This window comes from Rutidosis leptorrhynchoides, chromosome 3, assembly GCF_046630445.1.
Source record: "Rutidosis leptorrhynchoides isolate AG116_Rl617_1_P2 chromosome 3, CSIRO_AGI_Rlap_v1, whole genome shotgun sequence".
Taxonomy (NCBI): Eukaryota; Viridiplantae; Streptophyta; class Magnoliopsida; order Asterales; family Asteraceae; genus Rutidosis; species Rutidosis leptorrhynchoides.
In genome coordinates this window covers 52,833,546-52,846,358 of record NC_092335.1, presented here as the reverse complement: position 1 = coordinate 52,846,358, position 12,813 = coordinate 52,833,546, and the positions used below count along the sequence as shown (strand labels likewise).

The 12,813-nt window shown below is 33.4% G+C and overlaps 2 protein-coding genes across 2 annotated transcripts; both read left to right on the top strand.

Moving 5' to 3' along the window:
- The first annotated feature begins 429 nt into the window (after positions 1–429).
- Positions 430–4,437, top strand: LOC139896116 (cationic amino acid transporter 2, vacuolar). Its single transcript, XM_071878700.1, has 14 exons — positions 430–924; positions 1,081–1,282; positions 1,382–1,466; positions 1,578–1,718; positions 1,811–1,929; positions 2,016–2,112; positions 2,295–2,467; positions 2,552–2,618; positions 2,729–2,887; positions 2,986–3,241; positions 3,329–3,437; positions 3,563–3,675; positions 3,803–3,878; positions 3,996–4,437. The coding sequence occupies exons 1-14, from the start codon at positions 750–752 to the stop codon at positions 4,153–4,155; spliced, it is 1,932 nt and encodes a 643-aa protein (XP_071734801.1). The 5' UTR covers positions 430–749; the 3' UTR covers positions 4,156–4,437.
- A 7,367-nt stretch (positions 4,438–11,804) lies between these two features.
- On the top strand, positions 11,805–12,409 carry LOC139896115 (histone H2B.3-like). Its single transcript, XM_071878699.1, has one exon. The coding sequence runs from the start codon at positions 11,868–11,870 to the stop codon at positions 12,291–12,293; it is 426 nt and encodes a 141-aa protein (XP_071734800.1). The 5' UTR covers positions 11,805–11,867; the 3' UTR covers positions 12,294–12,409.
- Positions 12,410–12,813: the final 404 nt, after the last annotated feature.

Below are 12,813 nucleotides of genomic sequence, written 5' to 3'. Positions count from 1 at the left end.
TAACATTGCCTTTCAAAAAAAAAAAAAAAAAAAAAAAAAAAAAAAAAAAATTTGTGGCTTCTAAATCTTGAAATAAATGTGATATATCAGCACCATGTGGGTGCAATTATCCTTCTAACTTGGTGTGTTGAGGTTTGTGAGGTCGCAAAACATGTTTATAGACGTTGTTTTTTTCTTTGTATATTTGTTATTTTTTTATAAATAATATATTTACCGAATAAAATTTCTTTCTGAAAAAAAAAGAAAAAAGAATGTGTTTGATCGTGAACATCAAATATTCAAATATCCATGTTAAATGTTTAAATAATAAATTACTCGTATATAAATACTGTAGATACAGATAAAAGCATTAGAAAATTCCGGACCGCCCGGAATGGGCCCGGATCATCCAATAAGAACGGGACTTTGAAAACAGAGCAATAAAAACAGACAAAACCATCTTGACACAAACACAAACACACATAACAATTTCATCAATTACGCAACGCAAGAATCGAAATAAATTACGTATTGGGATCTTCGAATCTGCCAGCATCCAATCCATCCCTTATACAGGGAAGGATTGAATCTTTAGGAATCTATCTCGAATCTAAAAAATAAATATATACGCACATATTTGTTTTCTTTTGTATGCTGGCAGGATTTCAAGATTCCTTACGCAAAATCTAAAAAAGCAAAGACTTTATTGATAATCGAGGGTTGATTTTGAAAACCCAATTGTTGGATTTTGAAATTGGGTTGTTAATTTGATGGGTTATGTTCTGGAGTCAAATCAAGGGGGTATTGGTGGTGGTGGTATTGCAAAATCAGGGTTTCAAAGTTTGGTGAGAAGAAAAAGAGTTGATTCTGTTCATTCAAAGTCATCAGGTTCAGGACATCATCAATTGGCCAAAGAATTATCAATCCTTCATTTAATTGCCATAGGTAAAAACCAAAACCAAACAGAGGATTCTTTCTTTTTCAATATATTAATAGTATAAAGTTGATAACTTTCCCAATTTTAGATACCATAACTAATGTGTTTTTTAATTGTTAACTAAAAATAAAAGTTTTGTGATTTTGGGTTATGAATACCACCAGGTGTTGGTTCAACTATTGGAGCTGGTGTTTACATTCTTGTGGGTACAGTAGCTAGAGAGCATTCTGGTCCTGCATTAGCCTTTTCTTTTTTAATAGCTGGAATTGCAGCTGCTCTGTCAGCATTTTGTTATGCTGAGCTGGCAAGTCGCTGCCCTTCGGCTGGAAGTGCCTATCATTATTCTTACATTTGTGTTGGAGAAGGGTAGATTAATCACTGCCATAGTTCTTAATACATTAGTGATTTATATTAAACAGTTGGATACTAATAAATTAAATACGATTTGTAATTGTAATATTTCAGTCTTGCTTGGATAATCGGATGGGCTTTGATCTTAGAATATACAATTGGAGGCTCTGCAGTTGCTCGCGGCATTTCTCCTAATCTGGTGCTTGAGTTTTACATCATATACTTATAGTTAGCTCCTTATCTTTATCGATTATGTGATAGATTTATGATTTTAGGATGCTAATATGTTAACTTCCCTTGCTATATTCAGGCATTGCTTTTTGGAGGCCCAGATAGTCTTCCAGCGTTTCTGGCCCGGCATTCTGTTCCTGCACTTGGTATTGTGGTTGACCCGTGTGCAGCGCTTTTGGTGTTTGTTGTTACCGGGCTATTATGTGTCGGAATTAAGGAGGTAGCCATTTTAAATTATTATTACTTTAAAAGAATCTATAATACCTATGTTGTGCTGGGAGTTATCCTTAAACTTGTTTGTTATGTATGCAGAGTACTTTCGTGCAATCGGTTGTCACAATTGCAAACATATGTGCTATGATTTTTGTGATTATAGCGGGTGGTTATCTTGGGTTCAAGAGCGGATGGACTGGCTATAAACTTTCCGAGGGGTAATTAGAATTACATTTGTACCCTTATCACCTTGTGTGTTCATTATCGACATCAGTTTTCTTATTTAAATTTTTTCGCGTGATAGATACTTCCCGTTTGGAGTAGACGGTATGCTTGCAGGAGCTTCTACAGTCTTTTTTTCATACATAGGATTTGATTCCGTTGCCAGTACAGCCGAAGAGGTACATTTCTTAACTAAGCGTTTGAATATTATCAAATATCCAAAAACACTTCTTTTTTTAATCTTTTTAAGTAAAGACAGATCAAAATTTGTACTTTTTTATAAATTAGTAAACTTTTTGTTTCTACATGACATCCCTTTTTATATAAGTTTTGTACATTGAAAAAGTAACGATTTATACAGGTGAAGAATCCGCAAAGAGATTTGCCTTTGGGCATAGGGGCTGCATTATCTATTTGCTGCATGTTATATATGTTGGTCTCTGCGGTCATCGTTGGTCTAGTACCTTATTATGCGATGGATCCCGACACTCCGATTTCTTCTGCGTTTGCGAGCCATGGTATTCAATGGGCCGCGTAAGTAACTTTGACTTATTTGTTTATTTTTTCTCGTGTTATTTATATAGTTTTGTGGACCAATGTTCTTTTATTACTTCACAGGACTATCATAACTATTGGAGCTGTAACTGCTCTTTGCTCGACGTTGATGGGTTCACTTTTGCCTCAGGTAACCACATTTTCTTGCGTATGAAAAACAAGTATACAACTTAACCATATAAACACAGTTATATCATTTTGGTCTTCGTACTTGATGAATTTTTTTTGTTAATGTTGAAGCCCCGAATATTGATGGCAATGGCTAGGGACGGTTTGCTCCCGGGATTTTTTTCAGAAGTAAATTCACGCACACAAGTTCCCGTCAAGAGCACAATTCTAACTGGTGTGATAGCTGCAACTTTGGCGTTTGCCATGGATGTTGAACAGTTGGCAGGGATGGTATGTGACATGTTTTTCTTGAAAATTAAGTTTTTACAAGAAATTTCAAAGGTCAAATGAAGAATATTAGCTAAAAAGGTAAGTTATTTGTATTGCAGGTTAGTGTAGGTACGCTTCTTGCATTCACAATGGTGGCAATATCGGTGTTGATACTAAGATATGTCCCACCAGATGAGGTCCCACTTCCATCTTCACTTCAGGCGGCAATAGATTCGGTTTCGTTGCGTTATAGTAATATTGTTAGTAGTGAAGAAACTGATGTTGAGATTAGTACTAATGATCAAACTGGTGGTTCGGGTAGAAAAGTAGATATATCTGCTGAATATCCTTTAATTGCCAAGGTGGCAGCTCAAGGTTTGTAATTACAATTTGATAGCATTCGTATGACGTTAAATTGTACTAAAAAATTGGAAGTTCAATGGAGTTTTGTTGAATTTGCAGCCATATTTAATGAAAAAAAGAGAAGAGTTATTGCAGGGTGGTCTATAATGCTTACGTGTGTTGGAGCATTGGTTCTTACATATTCAGCCTCAAATCTTGGTATTTATAGGTTGGTTTGTTTTCTTATGTTAACAACCTAAATTGGACAAAAGTTAAGGTTGTGTTTAGTTGGTATTCAGCCTATGATTTGTGAGGTTTATTGATTTTATATTTATTTGTTGTTTCTATGAACAGTTATATCCGAGTGACATTATGTGGAATTGGCGGTTTGCTGCTATTGTTTGGTCTAGTTGTTCTTACCATTATAGAACAGGATGATGCCAGACACAACTTTGGCCACTCTGGCGGTAATATATCTTCTATTTCTGCATCTCTTAATTCTGGTTTTTTATTTTCTAAAAAAGTTAAAGTTGACTTTTCATATAAGTCAAACATTAAGAAGATATTTTAAGACAAACAATCTGATTTGTTCAGGTTTCATATGCCCATGGGTTCCTCTCCTTCCAATCCTTTCAGTTCTCATCAATACCTATTTGCTGCTAAATCTTGGGTGAGTATTTTTTCCTAGTACTTCGTATCTTACAATGTCAAACATGTTTCAACATTTGACTTTTAAAAAGTCGAATACTTCTATGATTCTTTTTTTTTTTTTTAATTACAACTATAGAGCGGATACTTGGATGAGAGTATCAGTATGGCTGCTGATAGGAGTATTTGTATATATAATCTATGGTCGAAACCATAGCTCGCTGCAACATGCAGTATACGTGCCTGCATCTCACGTAGATGAAATTTATCAGAGTAGTGCAGAATCTTTACCTTCTTAATAAAAAAAAAGATCAAACTCAGATTGTTTGTCGTGCACTCCCATCGGTGTCTTGTACTTTAAGCTATTTGTATTATATGCTCTCTGGTTAAAGACGAAGAGACATGTTCTATTGATGCAAGTATATATGTTTACACGTACATATAGCTGTCGAATTATTAGGTTTTTGGGAATTTTTCGTCGGGAATTCCATATTAAAAATGTATAATTCTACCTTCTATTATTTCTGACTTTGTTTATTAATGTGATTATTGGAGTTTGCTGGAAATTGCAGCGTGTAATATATGATTCCTTATCGATAATATTAGTTACATTGTATGTGTCGTGATTTTGTTGTCCCAAAATGATTTTATTTGTTGTTATGTATCTTCTTTACTATATTAGATAGATGTTTATTTTAATCATTTGGTTTGATATTGAGTGTTAGATTTAAAGGAATCACTATAAGTATTCTAGGTGTTCGACAACTTCTTACGAGGATCCATTAGCTTAAATGACGAAGAATTTTGTGATGTTGTTTTGAGATCTAATGGTGTTTTGGTGATACGTTGATTTGAAATTGAGATGTGAACTTAAAACAATAATATCGTTTTATAGTAAGTTAAACTCTATATACTCATGATGTATGTAGTCAGAGCAACGAGAAGTAAAATCAGTTTCAATTGTAAAGGAAGTTATGCATCAGTTTTTATTGGAAATAAAAACTGGTTATATAGTGTGTAAGTTAATCATGTGATAGTCATATGCTTAGAACTTAACGGGATGTTAGTTGTCGTTAAATAAACGGATGTATTTGAGATAAAAATATAAATTTAGCGACTAATCTAAGTTATAATTAATGGTGACTATTTAAATAAAAATTTAAAAATATAAGGACTGTTATAAAAGTAATAATTGGATGATAATTTTATTATTATTATAGATATTGCATAGTATATTTTTTGAGTATAAATAGGTGTGTTGAGTTAGAGTTTATTGTATGTATTTTTTGGTTAACAAAAACACTCTCTCTCTAGATTCCAAATGCCACCAAACTCTCATTGTACATTTTTCTATAAATAAAAAACCAATTACTCATACCTTTTGTTCAACCTTTGTTTTCTCCGTTTTACAGTATCTCTATCTCTATATACCTTCTACAGTCAAGAACCACTAAAGGTAGTTATAAGCCTACTGAATTATAACACGTTATCAGCACGATTATCTCAACATTTATACTAAATATGGTTGGCTCTGCCACCTAACTAATATATGGTCGGTTATACCACCTAAATGATATATGGTCGACACTGTCGCCTAATTTACATTTATGTTATCTAACATTTATTTATGTATACTAACATTTACAGTTATGTTCACTAACATTTATATTTATGTTATTTAAGTTATATATGGTCGGTTATACCACCTGAATTATATTTTCTGTAATCTAACTCTTATTAACTTCACTAACATTTATATTTATGTTATTTAAGTTATATATGGTCGGTTATACCACCTAAATTATATTTTCTGTAATCTAACTCTTATTAACTTCACTAACATTTATATTTATGTTATTTAAGTTATATATGGTCGGTTATACCACCTGAATTATATTTTCTGTAATCTAACTCTTATTAACTTCACTAACATTTATATTTATGTTAATAAGACCTCATGATTGTACGCAACACGTCATTTGACAACACGGTACTTTATGTACGCAACACGTCATTTGACAACACGGTACCATGGGTCGAGATTAATTCCGATCAATACGAATACGATGGGGTCTTTATATATTATCTAACATTTATGATTACTTATGCAATTAATCATTATTTATTTCATGCATACTAATGTTTATTCTTAAATTTATAATCTTAAAAGTTAAAATAAAAAAAGTAGTTTGTATTTTTATTAAAAGTAAATCTTAAAAGTTAAAATAAGAAAAGTAGTTTGTATTTTTATTAAAAGTAAATCTTAAAGGTTAAAATAAGAAAAATATATTATAATAATATATATTATAACTTAATATATATTATAATAATATCATTAATAATATAATATAATATGAACCTATATTCCCTTATGATTTTATTATTTGTAATCATACCATTATTCCTTTGTTTACTACTTATGAATCTAAACTAATTCTAATTGCATGTTGTTATTTATCTACGAGAAAAAAAATATTATGATTATGATTATGATTATGATTTATGTTGTTCATCTTTCTGAAAATAGAAAATGTCAAACTTATCAAAGCTTGAGTTTGATGCCTTAGACGTATCGGGAACAAACTACACATCATGGGTTATGGACGTAGAAATAAATCTTGGATCATTGGGTATTCTAGAAACTTTAAAAGAAAATAATACTTGTTCCGATCAAGATAAATTAAAATCAATTGCTTTTATTCGCAAACATATTGATACCACCTTAAAACATATGTTTCTCACTATCAAAGATCCACATGTTTTATGGGAAAGTATCAAGAGTAGATTCGATAAATAAAAGGAAATATTACTTCCAGCTGCGAGGGAAGAATGGAGAAATCTAAGGTTCCAAGATTTCAAAAAGGTAAGTGAATACAGCTCGGCCATGTTCAAGATCCGTTCAAAGCTTCAATTCTGTGGTCAAGAAATAAGTGATGCTGATATGATGGAGAAAACTTTCTCCACAATGCATTCTGCAAATATAACTGTGCAAGAAAATTTAAGATTGCAGAATTATAAAACTTTTTCCAAACTTCAAACTTATCTCTTAGTTGCAGAAGTTAATAAAGAATTACTGATGAAAAATCAAGAATCTCGTCCTACCGGTGCGCTAGCATTTCCTGAAGCTAATGCTATTAACAATAATAATAATAATAATAAAAGAAGAAATGCACATGGACGAGGGCGTGGAAGAGGTCATAGCCATGTTGGCCAAAACCATCATCATGGAAATTACCATAACAATAATAAAAATCATAACTATGTTCGAAATCACCCTTATGGTAATGGTCGTGGTGGTGGTCGTGGTCGTGGTGGTCGTGGTCGTGGACAAAGAAATAATAATCCACAAAATTATAAAATCCAAACACCATACAATCCCACAAATCACAATGTTGAAGAAGGCTCTTCAAAGAATGTTGAAGATTCTTGTTACCGATGTGGTAAAATTGGCCACTGGTCTAAAAACTGCCGAACAAATCAGCATTCTGTTAATCGGTATCAAGAATCCCTAAAGGGAAAAGAAAAAGAAGCAAATCTTGTGGATGACCTTGATACAAAAATTACTGAGCCAACTTGTGACTACTTTAATGAATAAATTTCTAATATCTATATATATATATATAGATATCCTATTATATGTTCTCGTTAAATAAATGGTTGTAGATTTTCAATCTACACCATATCTAGTTTACTACATATTTCCTTATTATGTGCTATCGTTTGCAACATGTTTTGAATGTAATATATTGATGAATTATATACTCATTATTTGTTTCTCATATTTTTTTTTTGAAGTTCATGATGTATACTGCTGGAGTAAAAAATCAGTCAAATGGTGGAGATATTTGTATTGCAGACAGTGGTGCCACTCACACCATACTCAAATCTAAAAAATATTTCACAGACTTGAAAGCAACGGAAGGAACTATACATACTATATCAGGTCCTGTGGACTTAATAAAAGGAATGGGAAAGGCAAAATTCATGTTACCAAATGGTACGAATTTTCTGATAAATAATGCCTTATTTTCTCCCATGTCAAAGAGAAATTTGTTAAGTTTCTCTGACATATACCAAAATGGATATGATTATCAGTCAGTGACAACAGAAAATAAAAAATATTTAAGTATCACTGATAAGAATCGTGTAATTGAAAAACTACCAAGACTTCATTCTGGTTTACATTATACACATATAAATGTACCTGAAGTAAATGTGGTAGTTAAAGAAAAATTATGTGATCCTGTAATGATTAGTTTGTGGCATGAGAGATTAGGTCACCCAGGATCAACAATGATGAAAAGAATAATACAAAATACACATGGACATCCATTGGCGGATCAAAGGATCTCTCATGATGCACTTATCCCATGTACATCATGCTCACTTGGAAAGTTGATAATAAGACCATCACCTCTTAAGGTTGAAAAAGAATCACCAATGTTTCTTGAAAGAATTCAAGGTGATATATGTGGACCAATTCATCCACCATGTGGACCATTTAGATATTTTATGGTTCTAATAGACGCATCTAGTAGATGGTCTCATGTTTGTCTATTATCAAGTCGAAATATGGCATTTGCAAAATTTCTTGCTCAAATTATTAAATTGAGAGCACATTTCCCTGATTATACTATTAAAAGGGTGAGACTAGATAATGCCGGTGAGTTTACGTCTCAAGCATTTAATAACTTTTGCATGTCTATTGGGATTATTGTTGAACATCCCGTTGCCCATGTGCATACACAAAATGGTTTAGCTGAATCATTAATTAAACGATTGCAGCTAATAGCTAGACCATTGATAATGCGAACAAAACTCCCAGTATCTGTATGGGGCCATGCAATTTTGCATGCTGCATCATTGATTCGCATTAGACCAAGCGCAAGTCATACATATTCTCCTTTGCAACTTGCTTTTAGTCATCAGCCAAATATTTCCCACCCTAGAACATTTAATTGTGCGGTTTATGTCCCTATCGCACCACCACAACGCACTAAAATGGGTCCTCAAAGAAGGATGGAAATATATGTTGGATATGAAACATCTTCAATAATAAGATATATTGAACCCATGACGGGTGATGTTTTTACAGCACGTTTTGCTGATTGTCACTTTAATGAAACATTATTCCCTAGATTAGGGGAGAAATAAAAAATAAAGAAAATGATGTTTCATGGTGTGAACCTCAATTAATGTATCTTGATCCTCGCACAAAAGAATGCGAGATCGAAGTTCAAAAAATAATGCATATGCAAGAACTTGCAAATAAATTGCCTGATGCATTTACAGATACAAAAAGAGTGACTAAATCATATATACCAGCAGCAAATGCTCCAGCTCGAATTGAAATTCCAAAAACTGGCAATAATGTTATTCTTGAGTCTTTGCCACGCCAGAAACGTGGGAGACCAATTGGTTCCAAAGATAAAAATCTTCGGAAAAGAAAATCAGCTGATAATGAGGTAAAAGAAAGTGTTCAAGAAGAACTACAAATCAATACTCCTTCTGCAGAGGAGATTGATGATGTCAATACGGAATTTTCAATCAATTACGCACATTCAAAAATATTATGGAACCGAAATGAAATGAAAAATCTTGATGAGATATTTTCATATAATGTTGCATATGACATCATGAATGATGATGATGATCCAGAACCAAAATCTGTCATGAAATGTCAAAATAGACATGATTGGGATCATTGGAAAGGAGCAATACGAGCTGAATTTGAATCACTCAATAAAAGAAAAGTTTTCGGATCTATCATTCTCACACCTAAAGATGTGAAACCTGTGGGATATAGATGGGTTTTTGTGCGAAAAAGAAATGAGAAAAATGAAGTTACAAGGTATAAAGCTAGACTTGTAGCTCAAGGTTTTTCTCAAAGACCGGGAATTGATTATGAGGAAACTTATTCTCCTGTTATGGATGCAATTACTTTTAGATACTTAATCAGCCTGGCAGTTTCTGAAAATTTAGAAATGCATCTCATGGATGTTGTGACTGCTTATCTTTATGGATCACTTGATAGTGATATATATATGAAGATACCTGAAGGATTTAAGGTATCAGAAGCAACCAATGCAAAACCCAAAGAAATGTACTCAATCAAGTTACAAAGGTCTTTATATGGGTTGAAACAATCGGGTCGCATGTGGTATAAACGATTAACTGATTACTTGATAAGCAAAGGGTATACCAATAATCTTATTTGCCCATGTGTTTTCATTAAGAAAACAACATCCGGATATGTGATCATAGCTGTTTATGTTGATGATCTTAATATCATAGGTACAAATAAAGAGATCCATGAAGCCATTCAACTTTTAAAGAAAGAATTTGAAATGAAAGATCTCGGAAAAACCAAGTATTGCCTTGGTTTACAAATTGAACATATGCCTAATGGTTTACTTGTACATCAAACAACATATACTGAAAAGATTTTAAAACGTTTTAATATGGACAAGGCAAAACCATTAAGTACTCCTATGGTTGTTAGATCACTTAATGTTGACACTGATCCATTTCGTCCCTGTGAAGATCATGAAGATATCCTGGGACCAGAAGTACCATATCTTAGTGCAATTGGAGCTCTTATGTATCTTACAAATTGTACAAGACCTGACATTTCTTTTGCAGTTAATTTGTTGGCAAGGTTCAGCTCAGCTCCTACCAAAAGACACTGGAATGGGATCAAACACATATTTCGATACCTTCGAGGAACTACTGATTTAGAATTATTTTATTCTAACGAATCAAAACAAGATTTGGTTGGTTATGCAGATGCAGGTTATTTATCTGATCCACATAAAGCTAAATCTCAAAATGGATATGTATTCCTAAATGGAGGTACCGCAATATCATGGCGTTCTCAAAAACAAACACTTGTTGCAACATCATCAAATCATGCCGAAGTAATTGCATTACATGAAGCCAGTCGGGAATGTTTTTGGTTGAGATCAATGACACAACTCATTACTGATTCTTGTGGACTAGAACGCAATAAAAGTTCAACAACTATCTATGAAGATAATGTAGCTTGCATAACACAGATGAAAGAAGGGTATATCAAAAGTGACCGAACAAAACACATACCCCCTAGATTCTTCTCATACACTCAAAATCTCATTAAGGACAACCAGATTGAAATGAGATATGTTCAGTCCAGCAAAAACTCTGCTGACCTTTTCACCAAAGCACTTCCAACTGCTATTTTCAGAACACACGTTCATAATATTGGCATGAGGCATGTTCAGAAGATGTAACAACTCAGGCGTTGCCTACTTGAGGGGGAGTCAACTCTATGCTGCACTCTTTTTCCCTTAGCTAAAGTTTTATCCCAAAGGGTTTTCTTTAGCAAGATTTTTAACGAGGCAGTACTAGTTATTCACTAATAAAATTATCATCCAAGGGGGAGTGTTATAAAAGTAATAATTGGATGATAATTTTATTATTATTATAGATATTGCATAGTATATTTTTTGAGTATAAATAGGTGTGTTGAGTTAGAGTTTATTGTATGTATTTTTTGGTTAACAAAAACACTCTCTCTCTCTAGATTCCAAATGCCACCAAACTCTCATTGTACATTTTTCTATAAATAAAAAACCAATTACTCATACCTTTTGTTCAACCTTTGTTTTCTCCGTTTTACAGTATCTCTATCTCTATATACCTTCTACAGTCAAGAACCACTAAAGGTAGTTATAAGCCTACTGAATTATAACAAGGACTATGTTAACGATTCTGTCAAAATAAATGATGCGAGTGATGTTAAAAAGTACCGTTCCCGCGATCCACGTCAATCAACCAATATCCCAGCAGTCCGTTAGATCACCCTCTATCGAAATCAGCGGCCAATATTGTCAATCCACCGCACTTTTATCCCACCAATCACATGACACCATCCACTCCCTACATAAACATAACCCCACCGTTTCAAAAATATCTCACTTTTCTACTTCCATTCATCTCTTTCCCCAATATTTGAAACACTTTTCACTCTCTAATGGCGCCAAAAGCAGAAAAGAAGCCCGCCGCAGAGAAGAAACCAGCGGAAAAAACTCCGGCGGAGAAGAAACCCAAGGCCGGAAAGAAGCTACCAAAAGAAGCCGGCGCTGGCGCTGCTGATAAGAAGAAAAAGAGAAGCAAGAAGTCTGTTGAGACGTACAAGATCTACATCTTCAAAGTATTGAAGCAGGTGCATCCCGATATCGGAATTTCAAGCAAGGCGATGGGGATTATGAATTCGTTTATTAACGATATCTTTGAGAAACTCGCACAGGAATCATCCAGACTTGCGAGGTATAATAAGAAGCCGACAATTACGTCACGCGAGATTCAGACGGCGGTCAGATTGGTGTTACCTGGTGAGCTTGCGAAGCATGCCGTTAGTGAGGGGACTAAAGCTGTTACTAAATTTACAAGCGCTTAAAATTTGTTTGTAGGGTTTGTAAAAATTGATGTTGGATTGAATTTGGATCAATAGATCATTTGTAATTCTAGAGTTTAATTGAAATAATTTCTTATTTCTGTATGAAATTTATTTTATATTGGTATTTGATGTTTTTTATTCGCATTAGATATGGTGATTTAAGTTCTGTTGAAAAACAGAGCAGGCAATAGTTATATTTTATCATTAGATAATTCCTATTTATAAATAATGCTTTGGAGATGTATGTATTTCTGTTTATAGCTCATGTATTGATTGCTATTGTTGCCTAGACAATTACTAGAGCTATACTATGAAGATTTCGAATCAGTAGCTGTAAATCTATAAGCAACTGAATTATGAATCCTCGTTTAAGATATACAAGGTTAAAAAAGACGCGAAACGGGGCTGAAACGTTAGCGACCTCAAAATGTCGCAACGAAAAAAACGGGGTCGAGACGGGGTCGAAACGGATGTTGACTAATGTTGACTTTTATATATATAAATAGATATTTACACATAT

Excerpts from the sequence above, each read along its gene's own strand:
- LOC139896116 (XM_071878700.1), top strand. The coding sequence starts at position 750 with ATGGGTTATGTTCTGGAGTCAAATCAAGGGGGTATTGGTGGTGGTGGT. Across the intron at positions 1,719-1,810 it reads TATGTGTCGGAATTAAGGAG|AGTACTTTCGTGCAATCGGT; the intron begins GTAGCCATTTTA and ends TTATGTATGCAG. Across the intron at positions 2,888-2,985 it reads TTGAACAGTTGGCAGGGATG|GTTAGTGTAGGTACGCTTCT; the intron begins GTATGTGACATG and ends TTTGTATTGCAG.
- LOC139896115 (XM_071878699.1), top strand. The coding sequence starts at position 11,868 with ATGGCGCCAAAAGCAGAAAAGAAGCCCGCCGCAGAGAAGAAACCAGCG.